Source organism: Drosophila mauritiana, chromosome 2L (assembly GCF_004382145.1).
Source record: "Drosophila mauritiana strain mau12 chromosome 2L, ASM438214v1, whole genome shotgun sequence".
Classification (NCBI taxonomy): domain Eukaryota; kingdom Metazoa; phylum Arthropoda; class Insecta; order Diptera; family Drosophilidae; genus Drosophila; species Drosophila mauritiana.
Window position 1 is genome coordinate 10,474,734 of NC_046667.1, and position 18,390 is coordinate 10,493,123.

Sequence of the window (18,390 nt, forward strand, 5' to 3'; positions counted from 1 at the left end):
CTCAACTGAAGACCAATTCGAAAACTGTCAACGGTTCGAACCGCCGATTACAAAAACCACATCGACCAACTTCTGCAGAGACCCTGCAGCAAATAAAAAAAAAACCGAAATAATAAAAAGAATGCCGAAATACGAAAAACTTTCGATCAGACAACAACATTGCGCACTGTGACGTGTTAGCTTCTTTTGTTTACATTTCGATTGCGTTTTACCTTTTGGGCCAGTTAATTAAATATGGGTACAAATCAGAGGGTCGCCGAGGAGGGGGAGGGTGTACTTCGAATGCGTAGGGCGTATCAATCGGAAACAAGAAACTTATCAAGTGCAGCAAGTACAGTGAAGCGTCGAGCCAGAGACATAAGCAATTATCAAATTGAACCATGTTTAATGCAGCCAACAAATTTTTTATCGATCACAAATGTTCACACAACTACAGACTTGTATTTTATGATGACATAAAGGGTTGGAATACCTAATGGTTTATAATAATTTAATTATCTGGGATTATTTGCGGGAAAAAACAGAAATCAAAGAGATACAAGAGATACCTTTTGATAACGATGATACCTAAGGTACTTTGTTTATAAGGTGCACACACCACCCACTGTTGCAAAGTAGGTCCAAACATTTCCACCCAGGTAATTATCATTATTTATCGTCTCTCATTTTACCATCGAAATGGCTTAATAACCGAAACCTTTTTGGCTAAAGCCACCACAACCAACACTGGTAACAGATAACTTTATTGTTGGCCATCAAAAGAAAGTAAAAGTGTTGACCAGTTGTGGCGGCTGCCTTTTTGAATTATACATATATATGTATATTTTTTTTATGGTTTGGCTACCGCATTACATAATTGGCATTTTGGACGTCTGCCAAGGTAAATAAAGCATTTCGCTGGGCAATTATTTTCTGTTATTTCTGTTATAATGGGTCTTTGACGACACCTTTTTTTATATATTTTTTTGGCGGTCATTCAATTACGTAGGGCAAGCGCCCATCGAGAAACTGTTCCATATGCTCGATTAATTTGTCGTTGACCAGGCTCTTAACATCGCCGGAAATTAGGAAGTCTAAGTGATTGAACTTCTTGGAGTTGATCCTCCGCACACTCTTCACCGACTTCAGCATTCTGGCATATATGGCATGGACTCCTTCCGGTGTGGCAATAGCATCCGTTTCCCCGAAATACAATACGATGGGCACTGTGATCTGACTTATATTGTAACTGAGGGCCTCCACGCTGTGATATACTTGCAAGTTTTCCGCGGTTCCAAAGTCATAGGAGATGAAATCACCCGATTTCCATATTTGCTGCAAGTGTTTGATTTCCCGCGGAGAACCGCCTTGCAGTAGATACTCGTAGTTAAAGGCTTCCAACAGCTGGGTAAGGATATTAAAGCTAGTGGTTATTGATATTCATTAAATTAGTATTCATGTTTTACCTTTTTGTTGTTTTGAGCGCTGCCTACCAACTGCTTGGCATAATATTCGCAGAGATCTCGTTTGGCTTGGCATACTTTTCGAAAGTAGCCAGGTGGAAAGATCTCGAACTTGTTTGCCTTCTGGCGTTTCTGCAGCAAGAAAATATATATATTTTATAAATAAAAATATTGAATACTCAAACTGAAATGCTTATTAAAATTAACACTTTAAATATATTCATATTATTCAAGTATCATTATACCACAAGTTCAATATTTGGTTTATCTTCTATAAACAAATGCATTACTTTTCATGAAAATGCATTGCTCTTTATAGAAAATTTCCACTGGAATAGATTCCACTCAGCTGATTGGTTTTACTTTCCTCAGCATCAAGCTCCACCAAAACATATTTAGAGTCACACCAGGGGGTTATCATCGAGTGTACTCATTTCTCTAAATAATCTCAAAGTCTCTCCTACTCTCATAAGTTTCCTATCTCTGGGGTGATGTCAATCGGTCAGGCTGTTATCAGAAACACTGAAAAAAACTAATGGTTTTCTCTGTCAATCAACTTTTTAAAACCAACATTTAATCTTGATCCTGAAAAATCCTGATCCTAAATCCTAATCCTAATCTTAAAAATCCTGAAATACAAGACAATGACAAATCTGTTTACTTCAAAGCTAGGTAAATTTCTTCGAGTGTATCACATAGAACAGCTCTTGGCAGTGCTCTCGATCCGGGCTTCAGTCACTGCGCGATGTTCAGACTAAGCTATCGACTGCCCACCGCCCTCGGCGGTCTGCGCCACGCCTCCTCCGCCGCCGGCGAGGGTCAACGCACCGCCCTCTACGATTTCCACGTGCAAAAAGGCGGCAAGATCGTGAACTTCGGAGGCTATGCCTTGCCGGTTCAGTATTCGGATCAGAGCATTATAGCCTCCCACCTCCACACCCGCCAGGTGGGCTCCATCTTTGACGTATCGCACATGCTGCAGACCCGGATTTTCGGCAAGGATGCGGCCGCCTGTCTGGAGTCCGTTTGCACAGCGGACATTCTGGGCACGCCGGAGGGCAGTGGTAGCCTCACCGTCTTCACCAACGAGGCTGGCGGCATCCTGGACGATCTCATCGTGAACAAAGTCAGCGAAAAGGAACTCTATGTGGTCTCCAATGCGGCGATGCAGGAACAGGACAAAGGCATAATGAAGGCAGCTGTGGTAAGTTTAAGTCGTATTATACTGCACTTTTGATGGCTAAATATATGGATATTATTTCCAGGATAACTTTAAGTCACAGGGCAAAGATGTAACCATTGAATTCCTCACACCCACCGATCAATCTCTAGTTGCCGTCCAGGGTCCTCAAGTGGCCAAGGAACTATCGAAACTACTTGCCAAGGAAGCTTCTCTGGATCAACTCTACTTTATGAGCTCCTTCATCACCACATTGGCTGGAATCCCCAATGTCAGGATCACGAGATGTGGTTACACCGGCGAGGACGGTGTGGAGATATCGGTGGAATCCAGCCAGGCGCAGAAGCTCACCGAATCCCTTCTAGAGAGTGGAGTCCTCAAGCTTGCTGGTCTGGGAGCCAGAGATTCCCTGCGCCTGGAGGCGGGTCTCTGCCTCTATGGCAGTGATATCGATTCCAAGACGACACCCGTGGAGGCGGCTCTTGCCTGGCTGGTAACCAAAAGACGCCGCACAACCCGCGATTTTCCAGGAGCTGATGTGATCCTTGGCCAGCTAAAGGAGGGCGTCAGCCGTAGGCGAGTGGGTCTTCAGATGTTGGGTACCAAGCCACCGCCCGCTCGTTCTGGAGTGCCCATCTTTAGCCAGGGCGAGCAGGTGGGTCAAGTGACCAGTGGCTGCCCAAGTCCCAGTGCTGGACGCAACATTGCTATGGGATATGTCGCGGAACATCTAAAAGCACCCGGGACAAAGGTGGAGTTCAAGGTTCGAGACAAGCTCTACGAGGCCGAAGTCACCAAAATGCCCTTTGTAAAAGCTAACTATTATAACAGGCCAAGGAAATAAATGTGTAAATAGAAGCTTAAGCTAAGGTTGACATGTCTTTCAGAATCTAGAAGTGGTCTTAAGAAACACCAAGACCACCAACTAACCAAAGTAGATTTCCAGCAATTACCTTGATAAACTTCATGAGGTGCCGCACCTGGAAGGAGTCAAACCTCACCTGGCGATGCAGTCGAGCCAGTGGTGCCAGTGCCTGGATGAGCTGAATGCGCTGGTTAAAGCGTGGATGTACAGCACAAAGCACCAGGAACGCATTAAAGGCCTAAGTGCATATTTTGCAGGATGAGTTAGCCGACTGAAAGTAAGCAGCGCTCACCTGGGAGTGTCCAATTAGTAGCACCTGATGGTGTATTTGCTCCTCATACTGGCCAGGACCTCCTTCGCTGGGCAGTTGCTCGCCGCCTGTGACCTTCGCCATGTGGTCAATTATGGCCGGCAAATCGTAGGCGCCATGCTCGTGGAAGCTGAAGCGCCAGAATTCGACCATCACGTCGGTCAAGTCGATGTGCTGCCGTCCGTAGGGCGCCACTCCGCGCAGATTCGCCAGCCACACGTCGTATTCGCGGTGGTGCAGCTGGAAGGCTGTACACCGAAAGAAAATATTGGGTTTCATATGAAGATATATTAAAGTGCACTCAGTAAGGCTAAAATGTACGAAAGTGGTTGAAATACAATTTTAAGTTTTAGATTCCACCAAAACCCACTTGCAAAGCATTTTTTTAAAGATTTAACTGCTGACTTGTATTTAGGTGTACGAATGCCCACCTGCTTACCCAAACTCCGTTCGGGCCCCATGCACACCCAACCCAGAGACGAACCCAGCAGTCCGTGGACCAGGAGCACCGGCTTAGCTCCCAGACGCGGCAGGCGCTGCACCTGCAGCTGGTAGCCATCCGCCGTGGTCACATTGTGCACTTCGTGGCTGACATTCTGGGCCTGCAGCCAGTCCATCTAATGGCCATGCATAGAATGCACAGAAAGAAATCCAATATATATTTCCAGAAATTTTAACAAACTTCAAAAATACTATCCAATACCAGTTTATCTTTGCTTTCCTTACTCTCCTTCTATATGCCTTCATTTAACAAAATCATAATAATACTATCAATAGGCTTCGTATATTTTTTCGAAGTGTATTAAGGGGAAGGGAGCGTAGTCGCTATTAGCCCGACACTCACCGTAGTCCACTTGTACCGCGACTCCGGCGGCGAGGAGTGGGCATTTCTGCCAATGCCACACACGATGAGCATTACTTTGATGGCGCCGATGCAGCCTGACCCACCCATTTCACCCTTTCAACTAAATCGGGGGCCAGCCCCACATGGGTGCACTAATTGGCCGGTTTCCCAGATCATCTTTACACTTGACTAGGCACTCAAAAATGTAATTTATCGAGCAAAATGGCTAGTCGAGTGCGAAAAGCTAATAACTTTACATATTTCAACCTGCTCATTATTAAGTATTTAAAATGATTCATTAAATGATTACAGAACTACTCGCTTGCTGCCCATCCTCATTATTAAAGACTTTATCAAATATATGCAGTAGCTAAAGTAATTCAACTTCAATCTATAAACTTTATTCCCTGCACCCAAACAAGTGCCATTCGCAATTAAATAAAGCTTAATGGAAAGCTTAAATAAAATAGATTGAATAATGCCAGCGCACCAGCATCAGCATCCGCACACATTCGCATCCGCAGTGGGATCCGTATGGCAACACTCACAATTAATTGCAGTCCCCTGGTCTTATCACTCAGTAATATTCATACTCGCAAGGGGGAAAAGTCTGCGCAAAAGGAAAATGCGAAAGCACTCGGCCATCCAGTTGCAATTGCAACTCAGGAGCAGCCTGCTCCCCTGTCCACCACGTTTGCTTACTTATCGCTGGGAGATTACAATTGACTACCCGGACAACAAAAAATCGCGGCGAACTTTATTAAAATTACGCTCGAAAGTGACAGCATGGGCAAGGAAGCAACCGAATAAAGGGCCAAAGCCAGGAGCAAACGCCAAATTAAATGGAATACAAAAATGTGAATGCAAAAGAAAAAAATAATAATAACCACAAGGCTACGGGTGGCAAGGTGTGGGCTTCGCGAATGCGACTGGCAACAAAGGACATGCACCGGCCACAGGTCCTGCGCCCAGGATCCGATCCACTGCTGCCCATTCAGCGCTCCTCCCGTCATATGGCTGAATATGGCCTTTTCGGGCATTTGGTCCACGCAGCCACACAGCTTTCTCCTTTTGGCATCTCTGGCAAAGGATACGGGAATCCTGGCATAAAGGAGGCGGCATCTGTGCGCAGTCAACGGGATGCAAAAGTGCAGTCGATTAACGGATGTGAATAAAGGGTGCGAGATTCACCGACTGCCCCTCACCGTCGCAGGGGGGCGTGGCATGTCGGCACTGGCATATGTATGAATTTTTATTAAATTTAATAAAGCTGCAATTATGCAATTTACTTTGTCTGCATTTGTCACGCCCACGCGGCAGTCGGTTGAAAATTAATTTGGCTGCGGTTACTGAATTTTAAAAATGCATTCTACGGTTTCATGGACTCATGCTGAATGGAAACATATTCAAACCAGTGAATGTAACTTATATAAATACTAAAGAGATACTAAAGAGATAATTTAAATATTTGCATAACTGATACATATATTTTTACACAACTGAAGTGTTATTTATAGAATTCAAAACAGAGTTGATTTTGTGACGCCCACGTAAAAGTATCTTCGATACGATACAATGATAGAATAGACAACCCAAAGATACAATTTAAAATTTGCATTCATGTGAAACACTCATCATCGCTTTAGATGATTTCCCACCCATAGAACTCTGCACAAATTACACGTATTTATCTGCTCTAATGACACTTTTTACGCCCCGTAAAACATGAGCCATAAACGTGGCCGAATGGAGCGAATTCGGCACGCATCAATTGACATTTTTGGCACAAAGGTGAATTGGGGCGCCAACAATGGGGGCCAAAACGACTGCGATTCCGATTGCGATGCTAAGCGCCTGATGGAAAAATCATTATGGCGAGTAAATAACATCGAGGTAAACAAGTTTGCGGCAAAACAATGAAGGGCCACACGGCGGGACGTGAAAAATGAAAATAGTAATGAAAATGGTGATGGCAAACAAAAGTCAATCACCGTCGTTGTTGTCGAAGGAAATTGTCGAAAATATTGGGGATAGGGAATCGCAGCAAAAGACACTTTGTATTATTAAACGGCAGATAGACAAATCAAAATGCGACGAGGGTGACAATGGTTGGGTTTTCCTCTACTCCCCCTGACTTTTCACTCCCGTTTCCGCTGAGCTTTTCCGGCAGGTGGAAATTCTCGCAGAGACACAACCGCACACGAAATCAATGTAATTGACGAACTCACTGCCACTGGCTGGGTAAGTGAGTGAAAGAATCGTGTCGCTTATTGTGGCAACAGCTTTTCAGAGGAGCTCGCCGCCTCCGATTTCCCTTTTTTCCGCCGAGTTTTCCTTGCGCCATTGTTTGTCTCTCAACTCAATTGCATGGCAACATTCGGTGGGTCGTCGCCATTTTTCCGCCTAAGGAACTCGCTTCTGTATTTGTTATTATTTCCTATGCCAGACTGTGAATCGCTTTTGAAATGTTTGCGTGCCATTTGCGTTGACAGTAAAAGCCGCTTAATGATTTCATTTTGGTTATAAATAGGATTTTTGCCTCCAAATCATAGAAGAAAGAGACTTTTGTATTTGGGGTAGGTTATGTGAAATGGAGTGAGTGTGCGATTCAAGTGTGCTATCCAAGTTCATTCACACAGTGAGTAAATAAGTTTATAAATTTAAAGATCTTTCGACTTAGCAAACTTTAAACTCTTTCTACAGAAATAAGCTTCAATATCCACTTAGCACTTGAATTTGGCAAAGTTCAAGCCTTTATTAGCTATCAAGTGCCCGGCATTTATTCGCCGAATTATGTGCGCCTTTTAAATAAACAAAACGTGAGTTTTCGAGCGGAATTAAAGCAAGTTCCACCAGCAAATTTCCACGTTGCCTTGTCCGAGCCAAGGAAAATTCCATTGGCCCGGCGCAGCAACAAGGGCAAAGTTTTCACATTTTTGTTTAACATTTTCCAAATGCCGTTTTATACATTTCTCCTTTTTTTTACACTTTTATGCATAATGGAATTAGTTAAATTTCTCTTTGCAGCGAAACTTTCGCTGAACTTGCGCCAAAAAGTTTGCTTCCTGTTTTCCCCCTTTTTCCGAAATGTTATGCGTTTCTGATGACGTTGTAGAAAACGTTTCCGTTTTCCGAGCCTGCAATGAAAACTTCTTAGCTTAGAACAACATTTTCCTCGCCACTCGCTCGAATTTTAATTAAAATATTTATGAATTTGTCTTCGAGAAGCGACCAAATTGACAAGAAAAGCAGTATCTTGATTCTGGAAAGAATGGCCAAGAGAAATGAGCCATCTGGCCGAGATAAATGCCAAGTGTGAATTGAAACTCAAAGTCGCTCATGTGAATGAGTTTCTAATTAAGCCAGGCAAACTGGAAGCCTCACGCCAGTCTGAATAATAACAATCAAGTCGACGTATATATTTTTTAATTATTACGAGTATACTTTTTATACTCGTAAAACGTGCGGCGTATATTTTGCCATGATGTCATTCCATCGGGCAGCAACTGAAGTTAATTCATTGAATTACAACGAATACGTCACTTGAGAAATTCAACTTGCAGTTACCGGTATGAAAATCGCATTCGAGGAAATCCCCCTATTAGCCATTAAAGTCCAGACTATTGTGAGTTCGTATTTCACACAAAGTCACCGATAGCAGCAATTATTTATTTGCATATTTAACACCGACCGGCTAATAAATAATCATTATGGCCTTTTATTTCGCTTATTCGTGTTGATTACTAGCCGTTCTGAGACAATCCGGGTTGTCTAACCAGAATTACCCAACAAATTGATCTTCAATTTGTTTAAAGCAATTAGCCAAAGTTTATTGTCTTCGATTCCGAGTAAGCGACAAGTGTTTGCTTCTAAAGGAATTAATCAGCGCTTTAGTATAAATATTAGCACGCAAACAAAAATGATATGAGTACCGAAAAAATGTGAGATACAAGGGTATTTGAAACAAGTAAGTTGCGTACATATTCATGGAATAAGCATATTGAGCTGTTATTTTGCAACTAGTTCAACAACTGTTGAACATTTAAGGACCTCGTTTCGCAGAACCGACATATTGAACACATCCCCCAACAATTTGCATTTCTTTATGGCCCTCAGAAGTATTTTTCAGCCCAACCCCCCAACTCCCCCACTCTCGTTACGCAACGCAAACAGCTTCCAACTAGTGCTCGACTCTGGCTGCTTTATGTCTTTCCATTATTGATGACTTAATTCCGCTTGATTTATTGAGGCCACAAACAGCCGGTCAGCGAGCCATGTTTTGCAATGGCCGGAACCAGGAGTCAGGACCTGGCCGGGATACCCATTTGGTATGCACACGTACTGCGTACTGGGCCAAATGGAGGCACTCGATGGAGAGGTTGGACCTAGCATCTGTGCTTGGCCAGAACGTGTTTAATAAATAAGCCCAGTTAATATGGCGCAAAAAGTTGCGGGCCAAAGCAATGTAAGCAGAACCCATATATTGTAGAATATAATCACCTGCACACAGTGAAAAATTCATTTGACTGAGCACCTTGAATTAAATATACATTTTTTATATAAGTTATGGAAGTTTAAATCACAACATCATCTAAAATAAATTAGTTAAATATATTATATTATAATTACACATTATTAAGATTATTTGCATTGTATAAATTGACATCCTGGAGTATATGAATTTTCTAATCTTTTTGAACAACATTATGAAGAGTCCCAGCCAATTTCTCCCTGTGCATTTCTCAAATGTACTTGGCATTGTCTGAGCAGTATTTATTTCCGAGTTACCCATCTCGGTGCATCGACCTCTTTGGATGGGCAACAGTTAATGATGTTAACGGGGGGTTTGGGCCATGAATGGCCAGCGGCAACGATGCATTCAGCCGTTGCTCCATTGATCACCTAGAAAAGGATGAAAAACGAGCTGTTTTCAGATGGAGATACTGCCACAAAAGTTCCGATGCAGGAGCATGAGGTGTAATCGAAACGGGCGCAAACTCGATTGCTGCACGGTAATTAAAATTTAATCATTGGACATTAGTATTCCCATGAGCTTGCCCTGGGCGACTGGGCGTGGCTGGGGGCGTGGTCGATAATGCTGCGATGGAGGCTTAGCCAAATGGACGAGTCCGAGTCGATTGGGCCAGGGGAAGGGGGTCAGTCAAATGAGCTCGCTTTTGAGGGCTTTCAACCTGGTGTATCTGTATGCTGCATACTTTCGGGCATGTAAATGCACAATCTGCACCTGCAATTCTGCGTGTGTGTGGATAAATGTTTGATTTAGAGGTTTGGGTTACTCCTCGGTTGTTTGGTTCGTTTGGTTTGTTTGTCCGTTTGTTTGGTGGTAGCCAAGGTATTTAAGTCGCCGCTGCTTTTTGCTCTGTTCGCATCGCTCCGGGCTTTTAATAGATTCCTGCTAATGACATGCAATTAATTTTGTGGGTTTTCAGCCGGAATCATAAACTGTGCAAAAAAGATATTTGCACGTATGAGTACAGTTTTTGTGGTAGTAGCTAACAGTGGTTGACTTTGTAATTTGTTGTTGTTTGTGGCGAACAAAGTCAATTCAAACAAAGATTTTGGCAAGTACAACAGTATTAAAAACAGTATCAAAAATGTTTGCATAAGTATTATTTTTTTGTTATGTAAATGCTTGTAAAATGATTGTAAAATCGCAATTACTTGGAAAGACTTTTTGCATCGGTAAATACTTTTCAATAAACTATATACTCATGGTAAACATGGTACTCATTCTTTTAACTTTCTTTCCAGCATTTTAATGAAATATCCATATTTATTAAACACTATTTATGGCGAGTTTAAAGTATAACAAGAAAGTGCATTTTCCGTAGATTGTAGAGCGATGAAAGAAGGGGTCGTCGACCCACGGCACATCTGCTTTTCATTTCGAACTTTTATCTAACAACAAAGCTCACACATGGAATAGCCAATGTTTTGACCAGTGGCACAAAAGGACAATCCGGATTGCGAGCTGGCCAGGGGATTTGACCGGCAAATGGCCAGCGATGGCAATTAACTTTATAACATTTGCATGGCCCATGTGCAATTTCCTGGCCTTGTTGTTGCGGGTGCATTACCAGCCAGTTGATTAATTGGAAATTGCGGTTAATGGATGGTCAGATCGGAATCGAAATCTACAATGGAGATGAACAAGTCGCCCCGGAGTCTAGACTTTTAATTAGACCAGGCATTTGAGCCTAGTGGAGTACCATACTCGCAGCATATGCAAAAAAAAAAGTTTGCTGCAGAAACTTTGTCACTTGCTATTGAATTTTTTCCTGCAGAGTCAGCCAAAAAAGTTGACAGATTTGCAGCGGAAAATTAACAAGTTCCGTGCTGAAAACATATTCCTCTTACTTTTTTTTTTTGAATAAACTTTGCCTTCGTAAAAATCAGTTAAGAAGTCGGAAAAAGTATGCAATGCTAAGAATGTGCTAAAAACTATGTACACCAAAAAGAGTTTTATAGGATTTTTTGTTTTTCTTTTTTTTTTTTTTTTTGATGCAGCTGTTATTCGACCAAGTCTACGAAAAACTTAAAAAGTCGTAGACGTCGCCGGCAGTTTTGTGTTGCCGCATTTTTATGCCCTTCCGGCAAACCAGAGTTTCCCACTCAGATCGTTCAACAGCCTAGAAACGGAGTTTGTTGGAAATTAAGTTTACTCGATGGCCACTTCCAGTTGTTTGCCCAGCAGACGCATATTTTTCTCAATCCTGTGGCCACTTGCAGGATGTCAGGAGTAATGATTTCGTAACTGGTAAGCCATCCAAATAAGAAATCTACTCAGTAATTGGTTTGTCTATGTAGAAAGCATTTATAGTACTTATTCAAAACTTACAATTAAAAGCAGCTTATAGTTTGAGTATATAAATAATATAAAATAGCATTTAAAGTACCTGAAATAATTCTGGCAATAATTCCCCAAAAAGGTTCAATCTGCACATCTAAATTCAGCTCAGGTTCAGGATGAGCGCTCAGCTGGCAATTGCCTTCGGTCCAATTATCAGTTGTGATTTGAAATGAAGGCAATCGGATGAATTTTTTATAAAAGCACATAAGAGCCGAGCATCTGGAATGTGCTCATGGTCAGGGCGACCGGAGATTGACCCCAATAAATTGGAACCGTAAAACAGGACCACAGCCGGCGGAGCAAAGTTCACATGGGTGGCGACCTTTTGGCAGCCTTAAAACGCCTGTTGATTTATGCAAAAGGGGATTAGCAGGGGCATCTGAGTGGGGATAAACACAACCTAACCGCAGACATGGCATTTGAAGTTGCCAACGGAGCAGGAAGACTGTCTCGTAATTTTAGTCAGTCGTCGGCACTTTTGAGCCGCAGTGTTCTTTTTAACCCGGCATAAAATAAGACAAATGAGCTAATTTCGCTGGCGGAAAGGATAACAGGATCGGGCCATCGCCTTGGCCATAATAAATCGCACACAAATGTGATATTTATATGCATTTTTTTATACAGACATAAGCGCAAACATACTATACAAAGGCACTCGGCTGCCATTTGCCATAAATCTATTGCCGCATTATTACTCATACGCACTGTAGACGCTGTCTACCCTAATATATCAAGGCATTACCATGGCTATTACTCTTCCTTTCTCTCCATCGGCATGGCATGCCCTTTCATTCGAATAAATGTACATTTATCTGGGAAAATGGCATAGGTTAAGCTTTTCGAAAAAGTTTAAAAACCATGTGCTTAGGGTTTATAAAGATGCTCTGCTAAATGCATATTTCCCCTAATTGTTCCACTCTACCCTTTGATGGCTAATACTACTTACTACTACTACTACTACTACTTAGGTAGTCCGCGATTTGCACAGCTCTGGCTTCGTCGAAACCAGTTTGGGTTTAAACAACTATTGAAAACCCCGAAGCAAGTCAAGTACCGAATTCCCACTCCAAATCTCTACTCTCGGTGCCGTGTAGCGTGACTTGGGATTTATGAACTCCATTTCGCATGTTCGCCATTGAAAAGATTAATTGCCACAGCTCCGTACCGCTTCCCATTGCGGCTTGTTGTTATCATTCAGCAGCAGGCCATGTCCGTAGCTCCAGCTCCTTTTTGTTGGCCAACTGACAGGGTGAATCAGCAGTGGAGAGCTACAGAGCTGAAGAGCTGCGGAGCAATAGAGCGATAGCAACGACATCGACAGACGGGGGAGTTATGTGCCCAACTTAAAGTCATTGGATCGCATTGGATAGAACCATTGTCAAGCTGGCAGTGTTTGCTTTAGAAAAATGAGTTGTAAAATCAGTATCAAAGGTCAGTGAGCCAACGAGCCAAGTGGTATTCTACACAAAAAAAGTTCCAACAAAATTCCACAGGATATACAATTTATAGGTACGAATACCATATATTAATTCAATTACATATAATATGTTATAAGCATCTAAAGATAGAAATGCAATACATTAATTAAGTTGGTACCGCATTACAAAATTCGCTGAGTACCAAATGCGTGCATTTATACCCACTTCAAAATGATTTAATTGACCCAACTTTTACACACTCAGACTCCGGATGTTTCCGGCATCGTTGTTAATATAATTTCGATGCGCATTGTACCCAATTAAATGAGCCATAATCCTTGGGCACCCAATGCAGCCGGCTTACCATCATAAAAGTTGAACTCCTTTCATTATTCTCCTTAAACTTTCATGATGGGGCTTTTGCCCTTTGTTTGTGCTGCTGCTGTTGTTGCGAGGCTTTACTGTATTTTAATTGGCTTTTTATTTATATGAGCGGAGAGCCGAGTTTTCTCCACAATATTGGCACAATAAATGTAATCCGGTTCCGCATGCCAGGGGTTCCAGGGGCTGTAAATAATCACGAGACGTCTGCCGCAAATGCAGGGAATAAACTTTTTTTGAAAACAGCGAGCGTGACCAAGTTTGCTTGGAAACGGGAGTCATTGAACGGGTTTGTTACCGTAACATAATTCCTGCCTTCGCGAATAAAAATTGAAAGTCCTTATCAGGATTCCATGCTCATAATGATAATCACTGATAGGAAATGGTAAAAAGAGAGCTGAAAATATTTTAAATTATTTTACGACTTTATATTCTAGGTCTAACTTTTAGCAACATCTGCAAGGATTTCATATGGAGAGGCCTCACATCCCTGGGATTGAATAGCGCCTTTAATCAAAATAGTCTAGCCGTTACGTATACGTCATGGTGTCCAAAGAGAATGTAAAGCCTACGTGAATTATAACGGCTTTGGATGTCACAATTTAGAGTCCAGATTGTAGGAGTTTTCATTTTTGTGTTTGAAAATGGAACAGGATTTTGGATGTTAACATAAGGGCATAGGTTTGTGTTGTGTCAAACTAAAAATCGACTTAAAAATACAAACTCTTCCCTTACAAGTGCACCGTGCTTTTTTTAAACTCCTGCCAACGAAGCAGTAGACAGCCATAAACAAAATCGGCTAAGCCGATAAAAAAATGTGTTGACGTTATGGCCAGAAGAGGCAAGCCCGCAACAGGCTAGATAGCACGCATAAGTCATTTTTCCGGAATTTATTGAATTTATACGGACGGTCACAAATTGGCCAATGTTGGGAAACACAAAGAAGCAGCTCATTAAAAAGTAAAACCTTTCTATTTGCCAACTATAAAGTTGTTTTCGAAGAAAACTTTTTGGAAATAAAGTAAAGTAAGTTGGAATCGAAAGAAATAGCTTGTATTTAACTAGCAAAATAAACTTACAAGTCGGACTGACATATACAAATCTATCTTTGTCCCCAAGAAACACCAAACTCATTTAGAGGAATTAGATATACAATTGCAGTGGCAGGCGACTTACACCTGTATCAACACATTCTGTCCAGCAATCTTCATCCCCGGAGATTGGCGTGACCAAAGTCCGGACCATCAATCATCCAGGCTGATTCCCATCCGAGTCCGAGATAAAAAAGGAATTCCTCTGCTAACCTGACACACCAACAGCCAACAATTAAAAATGGGATTTAATTAAAGTAGGGCCCACACCCCTTTGGCAGCCAAAGTACAAAAGTCTGGCATTTTCCACGGCGAATGCAAATCATTTTAATGCGATTAATTAATATGAGGCAAGGCAGAACTTTCCGCTTTCCTCAAAGAAAAGCGAAAAGCACACAAGTTGGAAATCATATTTGCCACCGCCCTATTCTGCTAATGGGGCAAAGTGAGCACACACAGACGCAAAATGTGAGAGGCTGGCAAATTGAGTGCTAATTAAATTAAAAACTGAGTAAAAATAGTTTCGCAAAAGTCATATCCCCTTTCTCCAGGAGGTGGCATCCTCCGCTGCCTCCTCCTCCTTCCTCGCTCGGATTGTTCTACTCGTCGTGTAAATGAGCTCCAACTTGCTGTGCAAATAACGCGTGTAGTTAAGTTTCCAAAGTGGGTACAAGGAAAACTGCCAGGCTGTAACTATCATATATGCGGAAACGCAAATACACTTCAAGAAATGGAAATCTGCTGCTTAACACCTCTTTAATTGCCTCTTTATTGAGGCAAGCGTAACACAAAATTTCTTACAAATAGGTAGATTTATTATAAACACCTATCGTGGCCAATTATTTCAACCAAAACCAATTAGAAAATACAGAAAACATATGCATTTTTCATTCCTTAAGCTTTCCCTGCCTACCTTTCTCTCAGTGTCCCTTGAGCCATTCAAATCCCTAGCCGAGGAAAAACAATTTCGAATTAAGTATGCGCATATGTTTGTGCAAATGGCAAGCAAGTTAAAAAACCAAAAGGAAACAAAAAAACAACAGGACAACGCAGAACAAACCCGAAAAACAAGCTGAGGCAACAGTCGCTGTCCCTAAATCCTTTTCTTCTCCCCCAGAAGCTAACCGCAAGGACCACGGAGGCGGAGTGATTGCAAACAGGATGAAAACGCAGCCGGCAAGACGAAAGCCAACAAACTGAAACGCTTGAGTCGAGTGAGATGCGAAGGATGAGCGGCAAAGGGCAGCCGGAAACGGAAGTGCAAGGAGCTGCGCAAGAAGAAGCAGCTGCAGCTGAGCCAAGGAGCCAAGCTAATGCTGCTGAGCTGCTCCTTGAACCGCTTGTACACAAAAAATGAAGACTTCGGGCTTAAATCCTAGTTTTTCATTTAAGATAAATTACCAAGTAGAAGTTAAAATACATTTTGTAGTTAATTTTGAATTCAATTTTAGTTTAATGGAACTTACATTTAGTACATTTTGATTTTGTTATTTATTCAATAATTATTGCTTAACAACAAACATATTTTTGATAAATGCATGATTTTGCCTTAAGCTGTCGCCAAATTGAAAAGGGTTCTCAAAAGGCAAGGAATGAAGCACACTTTTTTCTCTGTGTAGCACCGTTTTAGGTTTTGTTTTTGCCTCAAGCACGCTCGAGATGCAAAGTAAATGCAAAACCACAGCAAATTATGTTGAGGGGGTCGGAATCTGCTGGGTGATGTCTACTGGCGCGATAAGGACGAAGGCCCAAGGACCAAGAAGCTGGAACGGCAGAACGAGGGAACTTGGGACCTCCGGCGGAGCCGCTCAAGTGATTTTCCTTGAGTGGAGTGGAGCCTTGAGCAGGTGTCTGTTTAACCATTATGTTTAGTTGCAGGCAATTTGTTCTTTGCCGTGTTGCCAAGGTAAACTATTTTTTCTTCACTACTTCTCAAAATTTCGCCCAGCGGCTTCCGCCTGAACTACACTTCTATGCAGGTTTTAGCGAAACCTTAAAAAAAAATAATTTGAAAGTCTTAGGAATTAAAATTTGAAGTAACAGGTCATGTATGAGGTTTTAAATTGATTAAGTAATCGTGGTATTACAAAAATAATAATACTTAAGTATCTTACTTTGATATGCAAGCCAATAACAAAACAAATGAACGAAAATGTGAGCCGAAAAGATAATCAATTAAAAATACGAAACACCTTAGAAAATTTCTTATGCTGTCTAATGTTTTTACTATTTTTGAGAATATTTCCCAAAGTGCATTGCTGAAGGAGATTAAGTTGCAGGAGGTTAAGAGAACTTTATTAAAATAGCACAAACAGCAGCCATTGCTCACAGCTCATCATGGAGCAGGATATTCCTGTGCTCGAACAAACGGAGGTGGGCCGAATTCCTTCATATCCTTTACCTTGCACTTCCTGGCTGCAAAACTCCACGAGGAATCATTGAGCCTTCCCGGTATGTAGAGAAGAACAAGGGAAATGGATACACTGATCTCAGCGAATCGATGGCGAAGCCTTTTCTTTGAATTTAAAACTGACCCCGCTTTTCGGGCAGATGCATTTTAAAAATCGACTCAAACGAATTAAATGCTGTACGGATAAAATTTCAGCTGGCAGGTGACAGAACAGCCACAGAGGTAGTCGGTTGGTAAACATGAACTTAAATTTCCTTAATGGTGATGCTCCCCATACATTACCGAATGAAATAAATAAAACTGCCTAACCATTTCAGACATTCTAATTTGGCAAATGCAGGCACATTACTTGAAAAACAGAAATACAATATAGCAACAGCTTTGCAGTCATTAAAGGGTTAAGTGTCGCCATATCGAGTTGGCAAAATTTCTAACTAAAATAAACAAGCTAGCCTCACTCTGCGGATCTTCGGTAATCGTTTGGACCGGGTGCAAAAGGGCTAAGCAAATATTTGCAGCGGCAACTTCGCAAATGAGCTTCAGCCCAAAAGACAGAGGACACACAGAGATGATGACGACGACGATGACGAGGACGATGAGGAGTTGTCGTTGCGTTGTAGCCAGGATTTCAAAAGGACCTCAACTCTGGCGGAAACGGAAACAACAACTTTCCCGCTCTCCGGGAACAGGATGGATGTGAATGGGTTGGAAGGAAGGGCCGCCTGTCGTGGCTGCCATTTAATGACATTTTTGCGCCCATTTGAGCTTCCGGGCCTGCTGTCTGCCTGTCGATTTCAGCAATAATTTACTTAAGAAAAGTCTAAATATGCTTGCTAGCCAGCAGCCACTACCTCCATCTTGTGGCCCGGCAATTGTTTATTGCGTTTATCTTCGTCCGTCTGGAGGCGATAAAATGTTGTGAAAATCCAGCGACAATATACAATAAATCGTTGTCCTTCCAGGGGGGTTTTGTGGCCTGACCTTCACAACTCTGTTCAAATTTTGCTGTCCCGTGTTTGTTTGTATTTGCTTTCGTCCTGTCTGCTCCCTGGCTTTTTTCAAAGGGTTTAATTGTCCTTTTTGTTCGCCTTTTGTTGACATAGGTGGCCAGGAGATGAGGCTGTGCGAAATAAAGGACCTCCCCATATGCCGAATGCTCGTATTATGAATGGCTTCGGCATTCATTGTATTTTTGGGGGTAGGCCAACAAAAGTGTTAATTAACTTGTATAAATCAGTTGGCAATAGACTTGTGGAAAGCGACCGAAGGTCGTAAATTCAAGTGGAGTTAGATTGAAATGGGATCGAGTTTATCCTAATTGAGTTGAAAGGATGATGTAGTTAACTTAAAGGGATTTTATAGTGTATTCTCTTTAACTTTTATTTGCCTTTCCAATAGAAATTTTCAATAACAGCAGTCACTCTTAATCGGCTCGTTCTCTAGCCACCTTTTCCTCCTTTAACCAGCCACAGTGACTGCCATAAAGCATTCCCGGATAGCCAATAAATCCGCAAACTGTAAATCTCAATAATGCGAGGCGAGGCCATTAAAAGTCAATGGAAGCTGAGCGGAAAAAGA

The 18,390-nt window shown here is 42.0% G+C and overlaps 2 protein-coding genes across 2 annotated transcripts; one reads left to right on the forward strand and one right to left on the reverse strand.

Annotated features, from left to right (window-relative positions):
• Positions 1-953: 953 nt before the first annotated feature.
• LOC117150413 (lipase 1) lies at positions 954-4,749 on the reverse strand. Its single transcript, XM_033317280.1, has 6 exons — positions 4,642-4,749; positions 4,237-4,414; positions 3,780-4,045; positions 3,576-3,725; positions 1,446-1,574; positions 954-1,383 (listed from the first exon to the last, which is right to left on the reverse strand). The coding sequence occupies exons 1-6, from the start codon at positions 4,747-4,749 to the stop codon at positions 973-975; spliced, it is 1,242 nt and encodes a 413-aa protein (XP_033173171.1). The 3' UTR covers positions 954-972.
• LOC117150414 (aminomethyltransferase, mitochondrial) lies at positions 2,182-3,486 on the forward strand. The gene is made up of 2 exons (XM_033317281.1): positions 2,182-2,646; positions 2,708-3,486. Exons 1-2 carry the CDS (start codon positions 2,188-2,190, stop codon positions 3,464-3,466), a joined length of 1,218 nt encoding a protein of 405 aa, XP_033173172.1. The 5' UTR covers positions 2,182-2,187; the 3' UTR covers positions 3,467-3,486.
• Positions 4,750-18,390: the final 13,641 nt, after the last annotated feature.